Here is a 19,007-nt window from a genome sequence, read left to right on the forward strand (position 1 = left end):
GGCAATGGCACCCCACTCCAGTACTCTTGCCTGGAAAATCCCATGGACTGAGGAGCCTGGTAGGCTGCAGTCCATGGGGTCACTAAGAGTCGGACACGACTGAGCGACTTCACTTTGACTTTTCACTTTCATGCATTGGAGGAGGAAATGGCAACCCACTCCAGCGTTCTTGCCTGGAGAATCCCATGGACAGAGGAGCCTGGTGGGCTTCCGTCTATGGCGTCGCACAGAGTCGGACACGACTGAAGCGACTTAGCAGCAGCAGCAGCAGGTCACAGTTCTAACCCTGGGTCCTTATACTTGGTTTCCAGTGAAGCTATTTAACATTAATGATAAAGGCTCAAATTTGTAGAGATCTTTTAAAAAAGATGTTTTTACATTAAATGTCTCTTTTCCTTGCCCTTAAAATAGCTACTTGAAGAGATGGTGATTTCTGTTTTATAGAGGAGCAGATTGAATGATAAACTCCTGGCCAGTGATTGCAGCTGTATTGCTATAGATGTGCCCTTCCTCTCCTCCTCCCCTTCTCCTTGCCGTCTTCCTCTTGGTATCTCTCCTCTTCCTTCTTCTCAGGTGCTAGTAAACCAGCTTGAGCTCTCTTGAGCAGAAAAGGCTCAGTCCTGGGAAGCACAGGGGGAATCAGATTTGGCTGGCTCTGGGCACTCAGTGCTGTCAGCTGGTATCTCCTACTTAGCTCTTGGCCCCACTGCCTCCTTGCTGGCTCCATCTGGATCAGGCTTTCCTGGGGAGGAAGTGATGGAACTGGCACCCTGACAACATCCTCCAGCTCTGCAGCTCAGGGTGGGGAGGGAGGCACTGCTCCCAGCAGTCCTAGCAGAAGTCCCAGGGCAGATTCTGATTGGCTCCTGTGGGTCAGGTGCCTGTCCCAGAGCCAATAACCGAGGCTGAGCTGGAGACAGATGATTGTTCGACCTGAACCACATGACTGCCCAGGGGTCACCCCCCTGAACTCCAGGGTCTGGAGGTGGGGGTTCTCAGGAAGCCCTGTGGGGAGGAGGCTTTGGGGAGGGGGAACAGCATCCTTGCACCCTGCTCAGTATCTGGGGTCTGGTTAGGGCTGAGGCATCCCCATGCTGTCCCAGTCTGAACATCTCTCCTCTCAGGTGTTGGGGGCTGACACCGGGGAACCTCCCCCACATCCCTCCTGCCCACCCTGAGCATCCACAGAACACACTCTTCACACTCTGGGCTGGGACTCCAGAGCATGCTCTCCACACACCCCCAGGGTGGGATCCAGGCTGTGTTTATTACCTCTCCAAAGGGTGCTGTCTTTGAAGCACCCCTGGGCGACCCTGATACTGAAGGCATGGGAGGGGACTCCAGCCGGAGACACTTGTGCCTTTGGTGTCCTTATTCATCGCCTCCCAATCCTAATGACAAGCCCAATGTCCCATGTCACCAGAGATGGTGGTGAGAGGATGGACTTAGAGAGGGTCTGTGGATGGCACTGAAGCCACCACCCTGCTCCCCTCCCCGATGGGGATATTTCCTAAATATTGTGAACCCAGCCCTCCTTTCTCTCACCCCCTGCTCTCTTCCCCAGCTGCTGATTTGAAATCTTCTTTTTGACTTTGTTGCATATTCACTGGCACTGACTGAAGCTGTGGGCCCTGGTGGTTAATTAGAAATGTGTCCAAGGGAAGATGCCTGAAGATGTGGCTTCCTGCTTCTTAATTAAAATTCCACTCAGGCATCCTCATGCCACACAAAGTGCAGCAGCATCTTCTTGGTAAAGGATTTCTGGAAGGGAGAGAGGGGACCTCATTGTGGTGTCCTTGTCTGTTTGGGACTGGAGGGAGGGTGGGTGGTGCCATCCCCGCACACGATCCCCTCGTTCTGGCTGCACTGACTTGCTGCCCTCCATGCCCATCTCCTTCCAGGTGATGTGGGCTCTGGGGTGTCCACAGGTACAAGCAGGAGATGGGGAGTTGGTGGGAGGTGCTGCAAGCCTCCTGGATCCCCAGTGGTCCCAGCCCTCAAGCGTCTGTGCCAGCGGTGAGGCGGGGCTGCACTCCCAGCTCTGTGAGGCTTCAGGGCCCTGGGCTCTCTGTAGGATCCACGTGGAGCCCTGGTGGGAGGGGTGGGCATCAACCAAGTGCCCCTCCTGATACTGTGCCCCTTCTGCCCGGGGTGGAGGGATGACCTGTATGGAGTGTGGACGAGACTCAGAAGAGGAGGGCCCAGGAGTGCATCCCCAATTCCCTCAAGCAGGACAGTGGGTGGCAGGGGCTGCTCCATCCCCCACAGGCCACACTCCTGTCTGCAGCGGTAGTGCAGCCTTGGCCACAGACTCCCTGGGGCCCAACACTGTCCCTCTGCCCCCAGCTCCTCTGTCTCGCAGGAGCCAATGTCCCAGGCACCCCATCTCCAATTGCTGGCTCCCTTGTGGTGCTTGGGTGTTTTCTTTCTTTGTCTGTCACGGGTAGTCAGAATCACGTAGCTGGGCACCGCCATGATGGAAGGGGGCACAGCTGTCTCTTCAAGGTCGGGCGATGCACACCTGCTCTGTGAAGGAGGGCTCCTTCCAGGAAGGGCCGCCAGGTTGGGGAAGGGGTGGGACTGTCAGCTCAGGTGTCCCTCTTCTGCGTGAACTCCGGGCTCTGAGCACAGACCTGGGTTCTTCAGTTAATTGCTTTCAGCTGCAGGAGGGGGCACGTTACTGTGGTGACGTGTCCCTGAGCTTTCAGTCCAGGCTGTCCCCTGTCCCAGGGCTGTGTGAAGACTGTCTACAGTCATGTTACACCCGGCCTTTCACAGGATGACAGAGGCCTCCGTGAGCGACCTGGCGGGCACTCTTGCCTCCTGCTCCTGGGGTCAGGGAAGACCCTTCACTTTGTCACTCAAACGGAGACACAGGCTAAGACTGACTCCAGTCCCCCCAACAATTAAACCCTCCTGGTCAGAGCATGGATGGCAGGCAGGAGTGGAAGGGAAGTAGTTGAATGTGTAAGTCCCCTGTTCTGTCTGTGTGCTGACCTAACCCACCAGGTCTGGAGGGCTCGGCAGCATCGCCCCCCTCCCAGACTCCCTGGGTGATCTGAGTGTTTCATCTGACTTCAGTCAGTGACAGCGGGGGATCCAAGGCTGCCCTGCCTGGATCCTTACCCCCCATCCATGCAGCATGGGGTCCGGCTGCAGCAGGGTCCCCACACCTTGAGTCCTCCAGGATCACTGGAGCCCCACTGTCCTTCCTGGGGGAGCATTACCTCCAGCCCCACTCCAGCCCCTCTCCTTGACATCAGCCATCAACGCCTGAGGACTGCAGTTCTCAAACTTGTTAGTAAGGGAGTTACTGGGGAGCGTGGGAGCAGTTCCCACCTTAGAGGTTCTAGATTTACTGGATGTGGGCTCCAGGACCTTTCAGAGCTCCAGGGGATCCCACCGTGGAGCCAGCTTGGGGTCTGAGGAGGGCCAGGGGAAGTCAGGGAGCCCTGGATAATGAGGAGGGAGGTGTAGGCCTAGAACTGTTCAGTGACTTCACAATCGAGTGCAGGGTCAGCGGGCTGTGGCCCACATGGTAAAGCCTGTGCAGTAGCACAGGTGATTACTTACAAGTCGTCTGCAGCAGCTGTCATGCTGCAGCCATTGAGTTGAGTTGTTTCAGTAGAGACTGTGAGGCCTAGAAAGCCAAAAGTATTTGCTACTTGGACCTTGAGAGAAAAATCATGCAGACCCTGGGCTGGGGGACGCAGTGGAGGGGTCCAGAGACCCAACCTCTCTGAGCCTCAGGGCTCATTCTGGCTGCAGTTGGGTGTGTCTCATGTTCCTTGTCTCCTCTGAGGACCCTGGGTTGTGCGTGTTGAGTTGTTTCCCATTGTTCAGAGGTGCCCCCTGAAGACAGCAGTTTTCAGGACCCAGGTAGGGCCTGGCCCCATTGTGTAAAGTGTGCACAGCTCTGTCTGGGCGCAGGTTCACATGAGTATGTCTGTGGGAAAGAAATGTCTGGACGGATGCAATGGGATAGGGTTCCCTCCAGAGGGATTCGTGTCTGGGGGCTACCTGTTTGCATATCCCATGCATTTAAAAAACACCCGGCAATTTTAAACTAAAACACTTTAGCAAGGTGCAGGTTCATGTTGGGACATGTGGTTTCTGTGTGTCCTGGTGAGGTTGATCTTGGAGGGGCAGGAACCAGGGGGACAGAGATTGTCACGGTTATGCCTGCTGGGCCCATGGCAGGGGCCAGGAAAGGGCAGATCCAAGCCCCTTCTGGGAACAGCTCATCCTTCACCCCACTGTCAGATACCGACCCCCCTCCCAACTGTCCCTTCACAAACCATCCTACCTGATTATGAAGGGACACGGATGTCATTCCCTGGGTGACTTCAGTGAGCCTGAGTGCAGATGTGCCTATGGGGCCAGCAGGTCTTACAGAAGCAGGGACACAACCTGAGCCCCGTATAGGGCTTGTTCCATGCCAGCCCCACTGGGGAGAGAGCCTCCAAGCCAGGGAAGAGAAAAGTCTGGAGCTTTAAAGTCCTTCTCTCACATGAAACAATGGACTGGTTCAAAACTGGGAAAGGAGTACGTCAAGGCTGTATATTGTCACCCTGCTTATTTAACTTATATGCAGAGTACCCTAGGTGAAATGTCAGGCTGCATGAGGCACAAGCTGGAATCAATAACCTCAGATAAACAGATGATACCATCCTTAAGGCAGAAAGTGAAGAAGAACTAAAAAGCCTCTTGATGAAGGTGAAAGAAGAGAGTGAAAAGGCTGGCTGAAAACTCAACATTCAAAAAACTAAGATCATGGCATCTGGTCCCGTCACTTCATGGTAAATAGATGGGGAAAAAGTGGAAACAGTGGCAGGTAATATCTTCTTGGGTTCCAAAAATCACTGTGGACGGTGACTGTAGCCATGAAATTAAAAGATGCTTGCTCCTTGGAAGAAAAGCTATGACAAACCTAGACAGTGTATTAAAAAGCAGACATCACTTTGCTGACAAAGTTTTGTATAGTCAAAGCTGTGGTTTTTCCAGTAGTCATGTATGGATGTGACAGTTGGACCATAAAGAAGGCTGAGAGCCAAAGAATAAATGCCTTCAAACTGTGGTGCTGAAGAAGACTCTTGAGAGTCCCCTGGACTGCAGATCAAACCAGTCAATCCTAAAAGAAATCAACACTGAATATTCATTAGAAGGACTGATGCTGAAGCTGAAGTTCCAGTACTTTGGGCACCTAATGTTAAGAACTGACTCATTGGAAAAGACCCTGATGCTGGGAAAGATTGAGGGCAGGAGAAGAGGGTGATAGAGGATGAGATGGTTGGATGGCGTCACTGACTCAATGGACATGAGTTTGAGGAAACTCCAGGAAAAGGACAGGGAAGCCTGGTGTGCTGCAGTCCATGGGGTTGAAAAGAGTTGGACACAACTGAGCAACTGAACAACAACCACTTCTCACCTAGGAAGAAGCCAGAGTGGTTGTGTGACTCTACAAATACAGGTACATAAAAATACATCAGTCAGTTCAGTTCAGTTCAGTCGCTCAGTCGTGTCTGACTCTGCAACCCCATGAATCGCAGCACGCCAGGCTTCCCTGTCTATCACCAACTCCCGGAGTTCACTCAGACTCACATCCATCAAGTCAGTGATGCCATCCAGCCATCTCATCCTCTGTCGTCCCCTTCTCCTCCTGCCCCCAATCCCTCCCAGCATCAGGGTCTTTTCCAATGAGTCAACTCATTGTATAAAGATACATAGATACGGATATAGTTGTTGTCTAGTCACTAAGTCATATCCGACTCTTTGTGACTCTGTGGACTCTAGCCTGCCAGTCTTCTCTGGGCAAGAATACTGGAGTGGGTTGCCATTTCTTTCTCCAGGGGATCTTCCCAACCCAGGGATTGAACCCACGTCTCCTATATTGGCAGGCAGATTCTATACCACTGAGCCACCAGGGAAGCCCCATGGATACAGTTACCAATTCCTAAATACAGATACAGAAATGGACACAATTACAGTTACAGACATATAAATACAGAGTCATAAATGCCTATGCTGCTAAGTCACTTCAGTCGTGTCTGACTCTGTGCGACCCCATAGACGGAAGCCCACCAGGCTCCCCTGTCCCTGGGATTCTCCAGGCAAGGACACTGGAGTGGGTTGCCGTTTCCTTCTCCAGTGCGTGAAAGTGAAAAGTGAAAGGGAAGTCGATCAGTTGTGTCCGACTCTTAGCAACCCCATGGACTGCAGCCTACCAGGCTCCTCCATCCATGGGATTTTCCAGGCAAGAGTACTGGAGTGGGGTGCCATTGCCTTCTCCATAAATGCCTATAGGGACATAGAAACAAGTAAAGATACAAACTGCAGCATTTACTATGTCTATATGTGTCTCTATACTTTCATTGGGAAATCGTGGCCACATCCCAGTGATTTTTCATGAATACCTGAGTAGCCCGGAGTCAGGTCAAGAAACACAGCATGGTCTGAACCCCAGAAGCCCTGCCACGATGTTCCCTCCTCCCAGCAGAGGTCCCCATGGTCTTGAGTGTATATCCTCCCCCCCGCCTTTTTTTCCTGCTGAAATGAGCTTGTGAATTATTGGTTTGACGTTCTGTCGTAAGTAGCTTGTTGGCTATTCGAATGCAGAGACACTTAGTTGATGAGATACATGATATTCACGTTACAGACGCCTCACTGCAGAGCCTTTCCCAGTTTGCAGCTAGGCACAAGCCAGGGTGAGTGAAATGCAGTGGGGAGCTGGGTCCGCTTCTGCTTTGTATTTTCATGAAAATACAAAGATTTGTTTCACCCACAGCCACCATCTCCCACTTAACTGTGCGTTGATGCGGGATCACAGGTTCTCTGCGCCTTCTCTCGTATTGCCGTGGCGGACGTGACTGTCTTACCAACTCAGAGGAAGCATGCATGCCAGATGAAATCAGACAGGCCCATGTTGTCTGAGAGAGAGGGGAAATAAACCCCAGCAGAAGCTTTGGAGAGATGAATTATAACATCCAATCATGCGGCAGCTTAACCATTATTGAAACGCTTTCTTCCGGGTCTTAAATACAGAGACCAGGAAATAACACAAGATCTGAAATTAGATCAGTCACTTGTAGCATTTCTATGTCTGTTAAACGATTTGCAGTAATCTGATCATGCATTTAGCGACCACATCACGGAGTCTGTGAACCGTAGCCTGAATCGTCTGGCTTCACACCTGAGAAGTCTGGGGCAGGGTCCCAGTTCAGCCTTCAAGCCCGCAGAGGGAGGGGGCGGTTGTGTTGTGACCTCTGGGGCCACGTGGGGTGTTCAGGCTCCTCCCCTGGCGTCCCTCTCCCAGGTTCTGGGCTTTGTGGCTTCTCCATCCTCTCCCCCAAATTATCGGGACACTTCATGGTTAAGCCTATTTTCCTCCTGAGACCAAGGACATCACTGAAACAGTCACAGGAAAAGGGATTTATGTTAGTCCCCTTTTATAATTTAAGTAATTTGACTTTTGAACATTAACACACATGGCTAAAAATTTGAAAGCAAAGCTTAATAATATATATGAATAGTCTCTGCCCGCGTCTCTCTCTCAACTCTCTGGTTTCCACCCACCTCCCCAAACAGATGCCCCTGGTACTAACTTCTTGTGTATCCTAGGAGTGCTGCACAGATATAGGTGAATATAAATATGCATTCACCTTGTGTGCATTTTCTGCACAGAAAGTGCTGCCTTGGTTCATAATACATCCAGGGAGCATGCTGCCCATGGTAGCCCCCAACCTGCTCCTTGTCGGAAACAATTCAGGTTGTTTCCAGTCTTTTCTTACAAGGCTTCAGCTTTGGCCAGTATGTGAGGAACCCAGGATATAAATTCCCAAAGTGAGAGAGGCAGGAGAGGACCACGCTAAGCATTCTTCCCCTGGAATGCAAGGAATTTACTGGAGGAAGTATAGGGGGGAGAAACCCAGATGTATCAGAACTCTAGAAAATCAACCAAAGGCATAGAAACTGAAAAGTGTTTAATCATGAAAATCATGAGTCTTGGTGAGATAAGCAGGGTCTGTGCTTTTGATTCACCACTCCAGCTGATAGTCTCAACTCCACGACACAGCTTGTCGCCTCCGGAGACGACTGTGCAGTGTCCACCTGCCCTCAGAAGACGCTGTTTGCAGACCTCCCTGAACCTCAGTGTCTGGAATTAAAATTCACATTCTTTTCTGTTTTTTAATGGTTATTTTTGGCTGCATTGGGTCTTTGTTGCTGCACGTGGGCTTCTCTCCAGTTGAGGTGCACAGGCTTATGCACCTCAGGTGCACAAGTGCATTGCCTATGATATGGGATCTTAGGTCCCAACCAGGGATCAAACTCGTGCCCCCTGCCTTGGAAAGTAGATTCTTAACCATTGGCCCACCAGGGAAGTCCCTAAAATTCCCATTCTTAAAGTGGCTACCAGTTAGTTCCCTCACTCTCTGGTCACAGTCCCACTTGAATGGGCTGCCCCCACGTTTTTCACATCCGTGCTGGCCCACCTCTCTCTCATCTGCTGAGTGTGGCTCTCCTGTGGGTGTTGCCCAGTGTGGAGTGGGGAGGGCACTGGCGTGGCTGGTTATTCCTGTTTGCCAGCTTCTTCCATCCTCCCTGACCTCGGGAGATGTCCACCTTTAACCTCACTTTACAGGTGAGAGAATGGGAGTGAATGAGGGGGCCTGACTATCTGGAGCCAAGCTGCCCCGTGTGGAGGTGGTCAGTGAAGACTGGGGTCCCACTGACAGCATCTGTTTGTTATTTGCTATAAAGGCTAATGGGGCTTCTCAGGTGGTTCAGTGGTAAAGAATCTGCCTGCCAATGCAGGAGACATGAGATGTGGGTTTGATTCCTGGGTGGGGAAGATCCCCTGGAGGAGGAAATGGCAACCCACTCCAGTATTCTTGCCTGGAGACTTCCATGGACAGAGGAGCCTGGTAGGCTACAGTCCATGGGGTCGCAAAGAGTCAGACACAAATGTACGATAGACACACACACATGCATAAAAACTAATAAACCGTTATTCACTTACTGTGATGGTGTGAGCAAGGGGCTGAATGGGCACAAGGGCCAGCTTCCTGGTGCTCCATCCCAAAGAACAGTGCAGGCAGGGATGCTCACTGATGGAGAGGCTGCTGCTGAGTCCTGGACCAGGGAGCCAGGGAGGAGGAGGTAGGAGGAGGACTGGGAGTGGAGAAGGTGCGGGTCACTGAGGCAGAGTGGGGAGACATGTCTGCAAGACTCCTGGGATAAGGGGTATCAGCAGAGGTGCTTTGGAAAGGCCCCAGGTTGGACCCCCTAAGAAAGCCAGGAATGCAGGTATTCAGGCCAGGAATGCAGATATATGTGTGGCATGGCCGGTCAGGGTGGGAGGGGCCTGAGTCCCTGCCTGCAACTTCCTTCAGACCTTAGGATGCTCTGCTGTACCACAGGTCTGGGATGGGGAGGGCCACTTTCCCTAGGAGGCTTGCCAGGGAAAGTCTTTGTTCTTACCTGTGGTCGGGCCTGGAAGTTCACACATGGCCAGGAGCCGGACTCCTCAGTGATTCTGTAAATGACCTCTGAGCTTTTCAAATACAAAGAAGTCCCTGGCCACAGCACGACCCTGGATTCCAGCTGGCATGGATCCTGTAGCGGAAAGAAATCTAGAGGGAGGGGATGCTTCTGCTGTCATCTGCCTGGTCGGACTCCTGTTCAGGACCCTGGAGAGCTGCCCATGGGAGAGGATTGTGCTGGAGCCACTGCCACCGACCCTTGCAGCCCCCCGCCCCTAGCCCTCAGTCCCCAAGAGGAGCCTCCCAGCCCCTCAGACTCCAAGAGAACCTTGCCTAGCAGGAGCAAGCACTCGGCAGAAGATGAAGAATCCTCTACCATGGCCTCTGTGGATCCCACAGCTGGGAGCCTGGAGTAGGGGCAGGAGATGAGAGTCAGGCTGTACTGGGGCTTTGGAGATGTGATTTCCTATCTTTCCAACACTCAGACTGCACTGTGGGTGTTAATACTTATTAGGTGGAAAAACTGAGGTTCAGAGGACTTCAGTGTCACACCCAGGGAGTACATGGTGAAAGGAAATTGGAACCAGTTCTGTCTGATGCTGAAGTTCACAACCTCCTTACCTCAATGCTGAGTGGAGCGGTGCTTGCTTTCTTTCTTTTAATATTTATTTATAAATTTTTGGCTGCACCGGGTCTTTATTGCTGCATGCAGGCTTTCTCCAGTTGCAGCGAGCAGGTGGCTACTCTTTGTTGCAATGCGTGGTCTTTTCACTGCAGTGGCCTCTCCTGTCGTGGAGCATGGGCTCCAGGGTGTGCAGGCTTTACTGGTGCGTGGGCTCAGTAGTGTGGCTCGCAGGCTCCAGAGCATAGTCTCATTAGTTGCAGTCCACGGGCTTCATTGCCCCACGGCATGTGGGATCCTCCTGGACCAGGGACCAAACTCGTGTCCCCCACGTTGCAAGGCAGATTCCCAACTACTGGATCACCAGGGAGGCTTGAGAGGTGCTTTCTTTGATGTGCTTCTGGGGACTAGCCCTGGGATGTTGGGCTGTCTTTTCTCTAGCATAGATGTGTGCTCCTGGAAGCAGTCTTGCAGGGGATCTGTGTAGGTGAAAGTTCAAAGACACTGTTAGATTTCTCCCAGAGATGCCACCTGTTTGCTCGAGAAGCCCGGCTGGGGAGTGGGTGCCCCCAGGTGGACTCAGATGTCCTGCAGGTGCGCTCCAGCCCTTACCTTGTCTCCTGTGCTCCTCGTGCAGGTCAACATTGGCATCCTCATCGCGGTGACCAGGGTCATTTCACAGATCAGCGCCGAGAACTACAAGATACATGGAGATCCCAGTGCCTTCAAGTAAGCTGGACCCGGGGCTGTCAGCCATGCCCCACCCCGCCACTGATGCTGTGGGGGTGGCAGGAAGGCGGGTCACACTCTTGGGCTAGCTCTGTGTCCACTTGACATCACAGGGAGCACAGAGCTCATGCCCTCATCTGTCTCAACCAGGAGCAGCCCCCTTTCCAAGCTCGCTGCCCCATCCGTAAAAGAGGGGGTTTATTGGATGATCCTCCAGAGACAGCTTCACCCCTAGAGTTAGAGGAGCTTGTGGTGGGGTACAGAGGTACTCAAGCCTGACTGTCCTGCTGCGTCGGTTGTGGCTCAGCCCTTACCATCTGCTGAGACCTCATGGGCTGTTCAATCCCATAGCACCCTGCTTTGCTGATCTGTGTGGTGGGGGTGATAGCTGCCATCTCAAAGGTTGGCCTGACCTGTGCTGGGGCTGATCCATCCACAGAAGGAGCAGGTGTCTCCACACTCACATTTGCTGCCTTCTGGGGTTTCCTCGCCCCATTATTGGGGATCTGCTGCTTGCAAGTGTCAGAAAACCCAACACAAGCTGATTCAAGCAAAAGGCAACCATGAGTCTAGGAGTGAGTCTAGAATGGCTTAGTCCAGGACCCAGTCTGCCTGCATTTCTCTGCCCCACATCATCTGTTGGCTTCACCCTGAGATGAACTGTGCCTCCTGGTGACAAAATGGCTGCCAAAGAAGGTTCAAGTCCGTGGGAAAGTGTGTCTCTTTCCCTCAAAATCAGACAGAGGTCCTGAGCCTGCAAGCAGACTCAGACCAGGCCATATGCCCATTCATGAATCAGTTACAGTGGATGGAAGTCAGCAGTTAACTCAGGCCTGAGTCACATGGTCCATCCTGGCTCTGGGGTGCAGGCAGCACCTCTAAACCACAGGGCCAGGAAGTGGGAGAGGTGGCTCCTTGCAGGGAATTTAGGGGGTTACACAAAGAGACCGGGATTCCCAGGTGGTGCTAGTGGTAAAGAACCCGTCTGTCAATGCCAGGGAAGTAATACATGCGAGTTTGATCCCTTGGTAAGGAAGATCCTCTGGAGAAGGAAAAGGCAACTCACTCCAGTGTTCTTGCCTGAGAATCCCATGGACAGAAGAGCCTGGCAGGCTACAGTCCATGGGGTCACAAAGAGTTGGACATGACTGAAGTGACTTATAAACACGGCACAGTTACTAGGCAGCTAGCATTCTGTAAGTTACTTTAGCTACACTACATCTCTTCTGATCTAAAAGGGAAAAGAGTAAATATATCTGCGGCAAATCGATAAGACAATTATTCTGTAATGAATTCCAAACACTATAAATTAACCTGACAGGTGGCTCTGGCTTCTTGGACTTTTTCAGCCCCTGGAAACCTTGGAGATGCTCCTGGGTCAGGATCACTTGCTTTCCTCTTTCATCAGCGAGAACAGGCAGCGCTGCTCCATGAGGCAGCCTGTCCCCAGCCAAGGGGCCTGGCCAGGGAGGAGCCCGACCCTCCCTCACCCCAACCTCAGTCTGTAGGCCCTCCCCTCCACGGACAGGGCCCTGGTCTGTCTCCAGCACAGGCTCTTGCTGCCCCTCTGACCTGGCACCCAGGGGACCACTGGCCTGGCTGTGCCCAGAGCAGCCTAGGTCTCAACTCACACCCACCCCTTCTCTCTGGCCCCTGTCCCCTCTTTATGCATCATGGCCCAGGAGGCGGCTGAGCCCATGACCTGCCTGCTCTCCACGGGGACCTGGTCTCGGAGTGGAGGCTGACACATGGGAGATGGGGCTGTGATCTGGAGGGTGTTTCTGCCTCTCTGAGGAACCATGACTGGGGCAATGCCACTGTGCCCTCCCGTGCCCTGTGTCCTTCAAGTGACACAACGGCCCTGGGCCGACCTCCTGAAGAGAGTCCAGCTGGTCTCTCTGGACAGACCCCTGACTCTGATGTCACCCAGCACTGACTCCTCTTCACGTGGTGCAGCTGGACCCTGAGTAGCTCTCTCACTCCCTTCTTAGTGTCATTAGAGTGACCACCCCCTCTCTGGGCTGGTGAAGCAGGAGCCCTGGAAGCTGGGCTGGAAGATGCAACACAGCCTCCTTGGGACACTTCCAGCTCCTCGTCTCTTGGATTCAGTCTAAGCCTCTTCTTCCTGCCCATCAGCTCAATCAGTGCTCAGTGACTAACGGGATCAGATGCTTCCTCTGGAGCCCTAATGGGCTGCCTTCCACCTGCTTTCTCATCTCTTATTTATTGGTCATGACTTCAGACTCCCCAGAAAGCAGCAGAGAACATTGAGTTTTCCCAGTGAGATCAGGGACCTGGGGATGGGGAGGGAGGTGTGAACCACGTGGAGCCTTGGGTGGTTAGAGGATGCAGGAGGTGAAGCCCCACGCAGGCCCCGCCCCTGGGGGGAGCGAGTTGGGGCGGGGCATCAAGGAGTCACATGCTTGCTTGCGTGCGTGCGTGGTGCGTACATGCGTCATGCATACGTGCATGTGGACAGCGTCCCCCTCCCGGGCCTTCGACTGTTCAGGGACCCCGCTCCTTCCACCTTTGACAAGACCTGGCAGCTTGGTTAACAAGCCCACAGAGAGCCTCAACTAGAGGAGTTTCTCCCAAGATTCTTATCATTTATTGCTCTCTTTTTTAAAGTAAAAATGAACCATCCCTTTAAAGTAGCACATTTGATACCGATTTGTCGGCGGCTGCTCCTTTCAATTACAGATTTTTCCAGGATCTAAAGTTTGAACCTAAATCATTCACGATATTTTATTTCCCAGATTCGGGTGTTTTAACGGTGTTAACATTATGATAACACACGGCGGCAGCTTCCCTGAGAGCTGACATGCGGGAACAACCTTTGGTTTCTCAGGAATTTGCCGCCAGGAGCTGTCAGTGCCGGGAGCTTGGCTTTCTGACCCGGAAGTGCCTTGGGGCTGTTACACCACCTTCCGGAAAGGGTTGGATCCATGTCCCCCACGTCGGAGGGCTCATCTATGAGCTCTTCCTTCATCCGTTCAGTGACCACTTCCAGAGAGCCTGCAGGTTCTGGCGCCTTGCTGCGCTTTGGGGCTGTGGAGATGCAAAGTCCAGCCTCCAGACAACTCACTCTCCAGTGAGCGAGACTGTGTCAGCCACTGCGCTGAAGGACGAGGGGTGTGCCGGTTGCTGACCTGGGCAGCACGGCTCCCATCAGCCTCCAGACTTTTCTCTAAAGCTCACATGCAGAGCCTCCCTCCACCCTCATCCCCATGGAAAGCTGAGCTGTTGCAGGAGTCAGGTAGCCTGGGCTTCAGTTAGCATGTGATTTGCAGGGCATATCAGAAACAACCAGGATTCAGACAACCTCATGGGCACTGCCTCAACACCAGCTCTATCTGGGCTCTCCAGACACTGGGGAATCGAGATCCTTCTTCTCGAGGAACTCACATTCCGAGGGGGAGCCTCAGGGCTGATGCTGCAGGTGCCCCAGCACTGGGTGTGTCTCCCACCCTACCCAGCCCCACAGCTCTGCTTCCCTCTGTGACACCTGGGATCAGCATTTGCGTCAGCATCACCACCAGCTGAGTCAGGGTGGCCATCCCAAGTTTGCCCAGTGGACGTGCTGGCTCCCAGATGCCCAGAACGGGCTGCAGTCCAACCGGAGCAGAACAAGCCCTGGATCAGCTTGGCCCAGGGCTGGCCTGGCAGCGACCTTGTCTTATACATCTGGGGTGGTCAGCGCCTCACCCAAGGTCTCCTGAAGGGAGGAGCCAGGTCTCACTTCTAGCAGCGGCTCTGTCTGCTCCCAGCCAGAAGCCTTGCATCTGGACCCTCCCTGTCTGCCCGTCACCAGAGTGCCCATCCCTGTTTCTCTGGCAGGTTGACCGCAAAAGCTGTGGCCGTGCTGCTGCCCATCCTGGGAACCTCGTGGGTCTTTGGCGTGCTTGCTGTCAACAACCAGGCCATGGTCTTCCAGTACATGTTTGCCATACTCAACTCCTTACAGGTGAGGGCCCAATGGGATTGTCAGCCTGGGAGCTGTCAGCTTTGTGAATAGATGAGTGGGTGCAGGTTGCCATGGCAACAGGACGGAGACACTCTGATCTGTTCCCTCCACAGGAGTTCACCTTGTGAGCCCGTAGGGTGGGAGCATCCCAGAGGACAGAGGCATGGATGGGGCACACACTGGGGTCTCTGAGCAAACAGGGCCTGGAGGACCCCATTTACAACAGGATTGCCTCATCTTTCAGGGACGTACCTGTGGGAGATACATCCAGCTTGAATGGAAGATGATCAGCATGTGGGTGGCTCCTAAAAGGGAGCCGGGCATGGAGGGGTGGTGAAGAGGGAGGTACCTCAGGTTCTGAGTTCTCATCTGCCCTCTACATGGAAGGACAGAAAAGGTAACGGCCTGAAAACCAGAGATCTGAGATGCCCAGAGTCTGAGTCCCCAGACCCACAAGCCCCTGCTGGAAGGACAGAGGCGAATGCTCATTGCCATCCATAGCCTACACAGCCGAGCTGCGGGCTGAATCCCGGCCAACGTCACTGCGGCCCAGCTCAGCCCTTACCGTGATGTCCTTGCTGCCTCTGGGTCTTCACGACCAGCAGCTGTGTTGCACTTTTAATCTGTAATAAGCCCCTATACACAGCTTTCTTCTGGTTGTCATGGTGACAGGGGATAGGTTGTCGTGGCAGCAGCCCTTACACACCATAGGTCCTGGGTTCCTCATTTATCCTCTGTATCCTGGTCTCCGCTTCCATAAAACGGGAACAGTAATAGGACCCACTTCATGGGGCTGCTTTTAGCACTCAATGAGATGAAGTGTTTGCCTAGTGCTGACACAGAGGAGAAGTCTCTAGATGTTTGGGGACATCCTTGTCTTGGATCTGTTTTCGTTGTCATCATCATACTTGGTCTGCCGGTGAGGACACAAGGGCTGTTTAGCTGGTAGGCTCGTGCCCTCCCACCTGTCCTCCCCAGCAAGTTTGCTCCTCTTCCAGGTTAAGCCAATCTGGGCATGTACCTGTCTCTGTATCTTGGCCACGGTGTCTGCCTGCATCTAGGTTAGATTACAGGACACCCTTCCATCCGCATGGTTTCATGGTGAAGCATCACAGCCTGCTCCCATCCTCTCCAACACCAAGCCATACTGATGCCACTCTAGAGTCCATGGGTGACATTGGAAGGAACCCTCAGAAAGTGTTTGTAACAAAAATGCAAGAGGCTCTAATTCTGTGTTTTCTTCCCTTTCCTTCCCAGGGATTTTTCATCTTCCTCTTTCACTGTCTTCTGAATTCAGAGGTATGTCTGCTCCACTTCCTGCCAACATGAAGCTGGTTTTTCATTTCTGTAAGGGCACAGAGAGCAGGAAAGGTGTGGCCTCATCTGGCTGGTTTCTGGGACTGTAACCCTGAATGAGCCTTGGTTTCTGTAACAGGTTGTGTGCAGGCGGCTGCTTCACATCAGTCCCTCCTCCCTCATCCCGGTTGCTAAGCAACATACACAAATCCTCCCTCACTGATGTCACCCAGGGGCTGCTGGCTGCATGGACGACGAGGGGACATGGAGACAGTGTAGAGTAACTGAGTTGGAGACTTAGGACCTTGCTTGGCATCTGGTGTATTAGGGAGAGTGAGATGCAGATGGGCTCCCAGCAAAACCTCCCCCAAGGCATACAGGAAGCTGACCTGGGGTGTAAGGAAGACTCTTGACTACAGGGATTAGAGACGGGGCTTTTGTGATGTGGCTTCCAAGGGCACTGGGGCACTTGGAGTGGGCTCATTCCTCTTGGTGCAGTCTGGGCCATTGCCCCTGCCATGTACTTGGCCACGGGGATGGTGCAGGCTGCTCTGGATCCCATCTCTGAGGACCAGTAATCCATAGGAAAAGTTTTACCCTTACATTGTGGGTTTGGTACCATGTTTCTTGGCATTTGCACCAGGTGGCACTAGTGGTAAAGACCCCACCTGCCACTGCAGGAAACGTGAGACGCGGGTTCAATCCCAGGGTCGGGAAGATCATCTAGAGCAGGGTATGGCAACCCAGTCCAACATTCTTGCCTGGAGAATCCCATGGACAGAGGAACCTGGTGAGCTACATACAGTCCATGGGGTTGCAAAGAGTTGGTCATGATTGAAGTGACTCAAACACACACACACACACACACACACACACACACACAACAGGCTGGGATTATGGGGAAATGCCTCTGGAATGATGATTGAGAACAGGGTGGGAACACCCACATCTGTGCTCTTTCAGGAGATTCTGTCCATTTGCACAGGAATGGTCAGGCAGAGAGGAAGGAGATGTGGGGTGGAACACGCAGGGTGAGTTGCCCAGGACGATGGAAGCCAGTGGAAGAGGGAGGTCACATGATTGCAAAGACCAGGGAGCAGCCCTAGCAGAGGCTGAGACTGATCCACGTGGCAGAGGGAGCAGAAAGGGGAGCAACCTCAGAACCACACACAGCCTGCCCCACTCGTGCATTTGTTCATTTACTGCTCTGGGTGATGTCTGTGCCAGTCACTCGCCCTGCCCCCATGCTGTTCATTGTTGAGCATGTCCTGTCTCTTCACCCAGAGCCGTGAGGTCAGTAAAGACCGGGAGATCCAGCTTTCTCCCCGTGCAGGGCTGGGTATGGCGGGAGTTGGTGCGGGGGATGGGCACAGTCTGTATCTGCCAAACGAATCAATGACACACAGTGCAGCTCTAGAACCACTGACTGTTTAGACCCAATACCTCCGAATCCTGTCTCACCCCATGTGCAGTGTTCTGGGCCTGGCATCAGCACAAATTCCTCAGGACCTTTTAGAATGACCTCTTATTGTTGCTTTTTCCACTTCTGAAATTGCTTCCATTGAGCATTCCATTCTGCTTTTGAAGGTGAGAGCGGCTTTCAAGCATAAAACCAAGGTATGGTCCCTCACGAGCAGTTCCAGCCGCCAGGCCAACGTGAAGCCCTTCAGCTCAGACATTGTGAGTGCGTGTGGTGTCTTGTCTGCACCCCTCCTGTGCCGGCCCATCCTTCTCCAAGTGCCTTCCATCCTTGGCCCACCTTGACCCAGGGCTCTTGTTCCTTGTCCTCACTGCCTGCAAAGCCAGTCCCTGCCGGCCAGGGACTTGCTCCAGCTTCACTGAGCTGCACACAGCTCCCACCTTGCTGAGGACCAAGGGGTCCCGAGCCCGTGTCTTTCGAGTCCTGAGCCCCGCCCCTCTGCTTCCTCCTTCCCTAAGCTCCTTTGTCCGCACCATCTGTGTCGGGGCAAATGGCCGCCCAGGTCGAGGTGATGGAGGCTCGGCTCAGGTGCTGGTGCTTGTCGGTTGACCCTTTCACACCTGACATAGGCCTGCTGGTGGCACAAGCTGATGTCACACCCCAACAAGGTCCCCTCCTCGTGAAATCACCTGAACCTCTCCTGCACTTTCCAGGATCAGAACTTCTTATGTTGACTCAGGGGGATGGAAGGTCAGTTGACCAAGACGCAGACACTGGACACACTGGTGACCCACAGAGGCACAGAAGTCTGCTGGCACAGCCCGGCCTTTACATCAGGGCTCCTCCCCCTACAGATGCCTGAAAAATTGATCATGAGTGATCAGGGGTCTGAACAAGCCACGCACTTTGCAATGCTGGGCTTGGATGTGTGGTTCCTTGTCCTCTGCCCTGCAGACCCCTGGGCAGGGTCCCGAGGCAGCCTGGAGCAAGCAGTGTCCTTCGTTCTCACTGCAGTGCAGCTTCCTACCTGTCAGGTCCTTGCTCAGGGATCCCATCTCAGGAAGTCTTCCCCGGACAGCACTGAACAAAGGTGCTCCCTCCCTATTCCAGCATCATACAACTGCCTGCCACTCCCGAGAATTGTTCAGATTATTCATTTGCTTGATGGCCATTGTCCACCTCTCCCATCAGAATGTAAGCTCCACGAGAACAAAAGTCCGATCAGCTTGGCTCACTGGAGTGGCCTCAGAGCCTACCTCGGTCCCTGGTGCATGGCCTGCTCCATAAATCAACACAGAGGGAATGACCACATAAGCAGATGGATGAATAGATTTGCAAACGAATGAATACATGTGCGAATGAATGAAGGAAGGAAGGAAGGACAGATCGATGAGTAAATGACTGCAGAGTTGAGTGCACCCCAGAAGCTGGGGGCTATGAGGCAGGCAAATGCTTGCCAAGAAGGTGGGGAAAAGTGCTCATTTTTCTGGGGAGCAG

The 19,007-nt window shown here is 53.2% G+C and overlaps 1 protein-coding gene across 1 annotated transcript in view; it reads left to right on the forward strand.

Moving 5' to 3' along the window:
- Positions 1 to 19,007, forward strand: part of GPR133 (G protein-coupled receptor 133) — a 177,706-nt gene that overhangs the window by 156,221 nt on the left and 2,478 nt on the right. The window contains exons 22-25 of the mRNA XM_010852442.1: positions 10,739 to 10,830; positions 14,668 to 14,794; positions 16,052 to 16,093; positions 17,678 to 17,770. Of these exons, the coding sequence (XP_010850744.1) occupies positions 10,739 to 10,830; positions 14,668 to 14,794; positions 16,052 to 16,093; positions 17,678 to 17,770 (354 nt within the window). The remainder of the gene's footprint in view (positions 1 to 10,738; positions 10,831 to 14,667; positions 14,795 to 16,051; positions 16,094 to 17,677; positions 17,771 to 19,007) is intronic.

Source organism: Bison bison, unplaced genomic scaffold, assembly GCF_000754665.1.
Source record: "Bison bison bison isolate TAMUID 2011002044 unplaced genomic scaffold, Bison_UMD1.0 scf7180017864312, whole genome shotgun sequence".
Taxonomy (NCBI): Eukaryota; Metazoa; Chordata; class Mammalia; order Artiodactyla; family Bovidae; genus Bison; species Bison bison.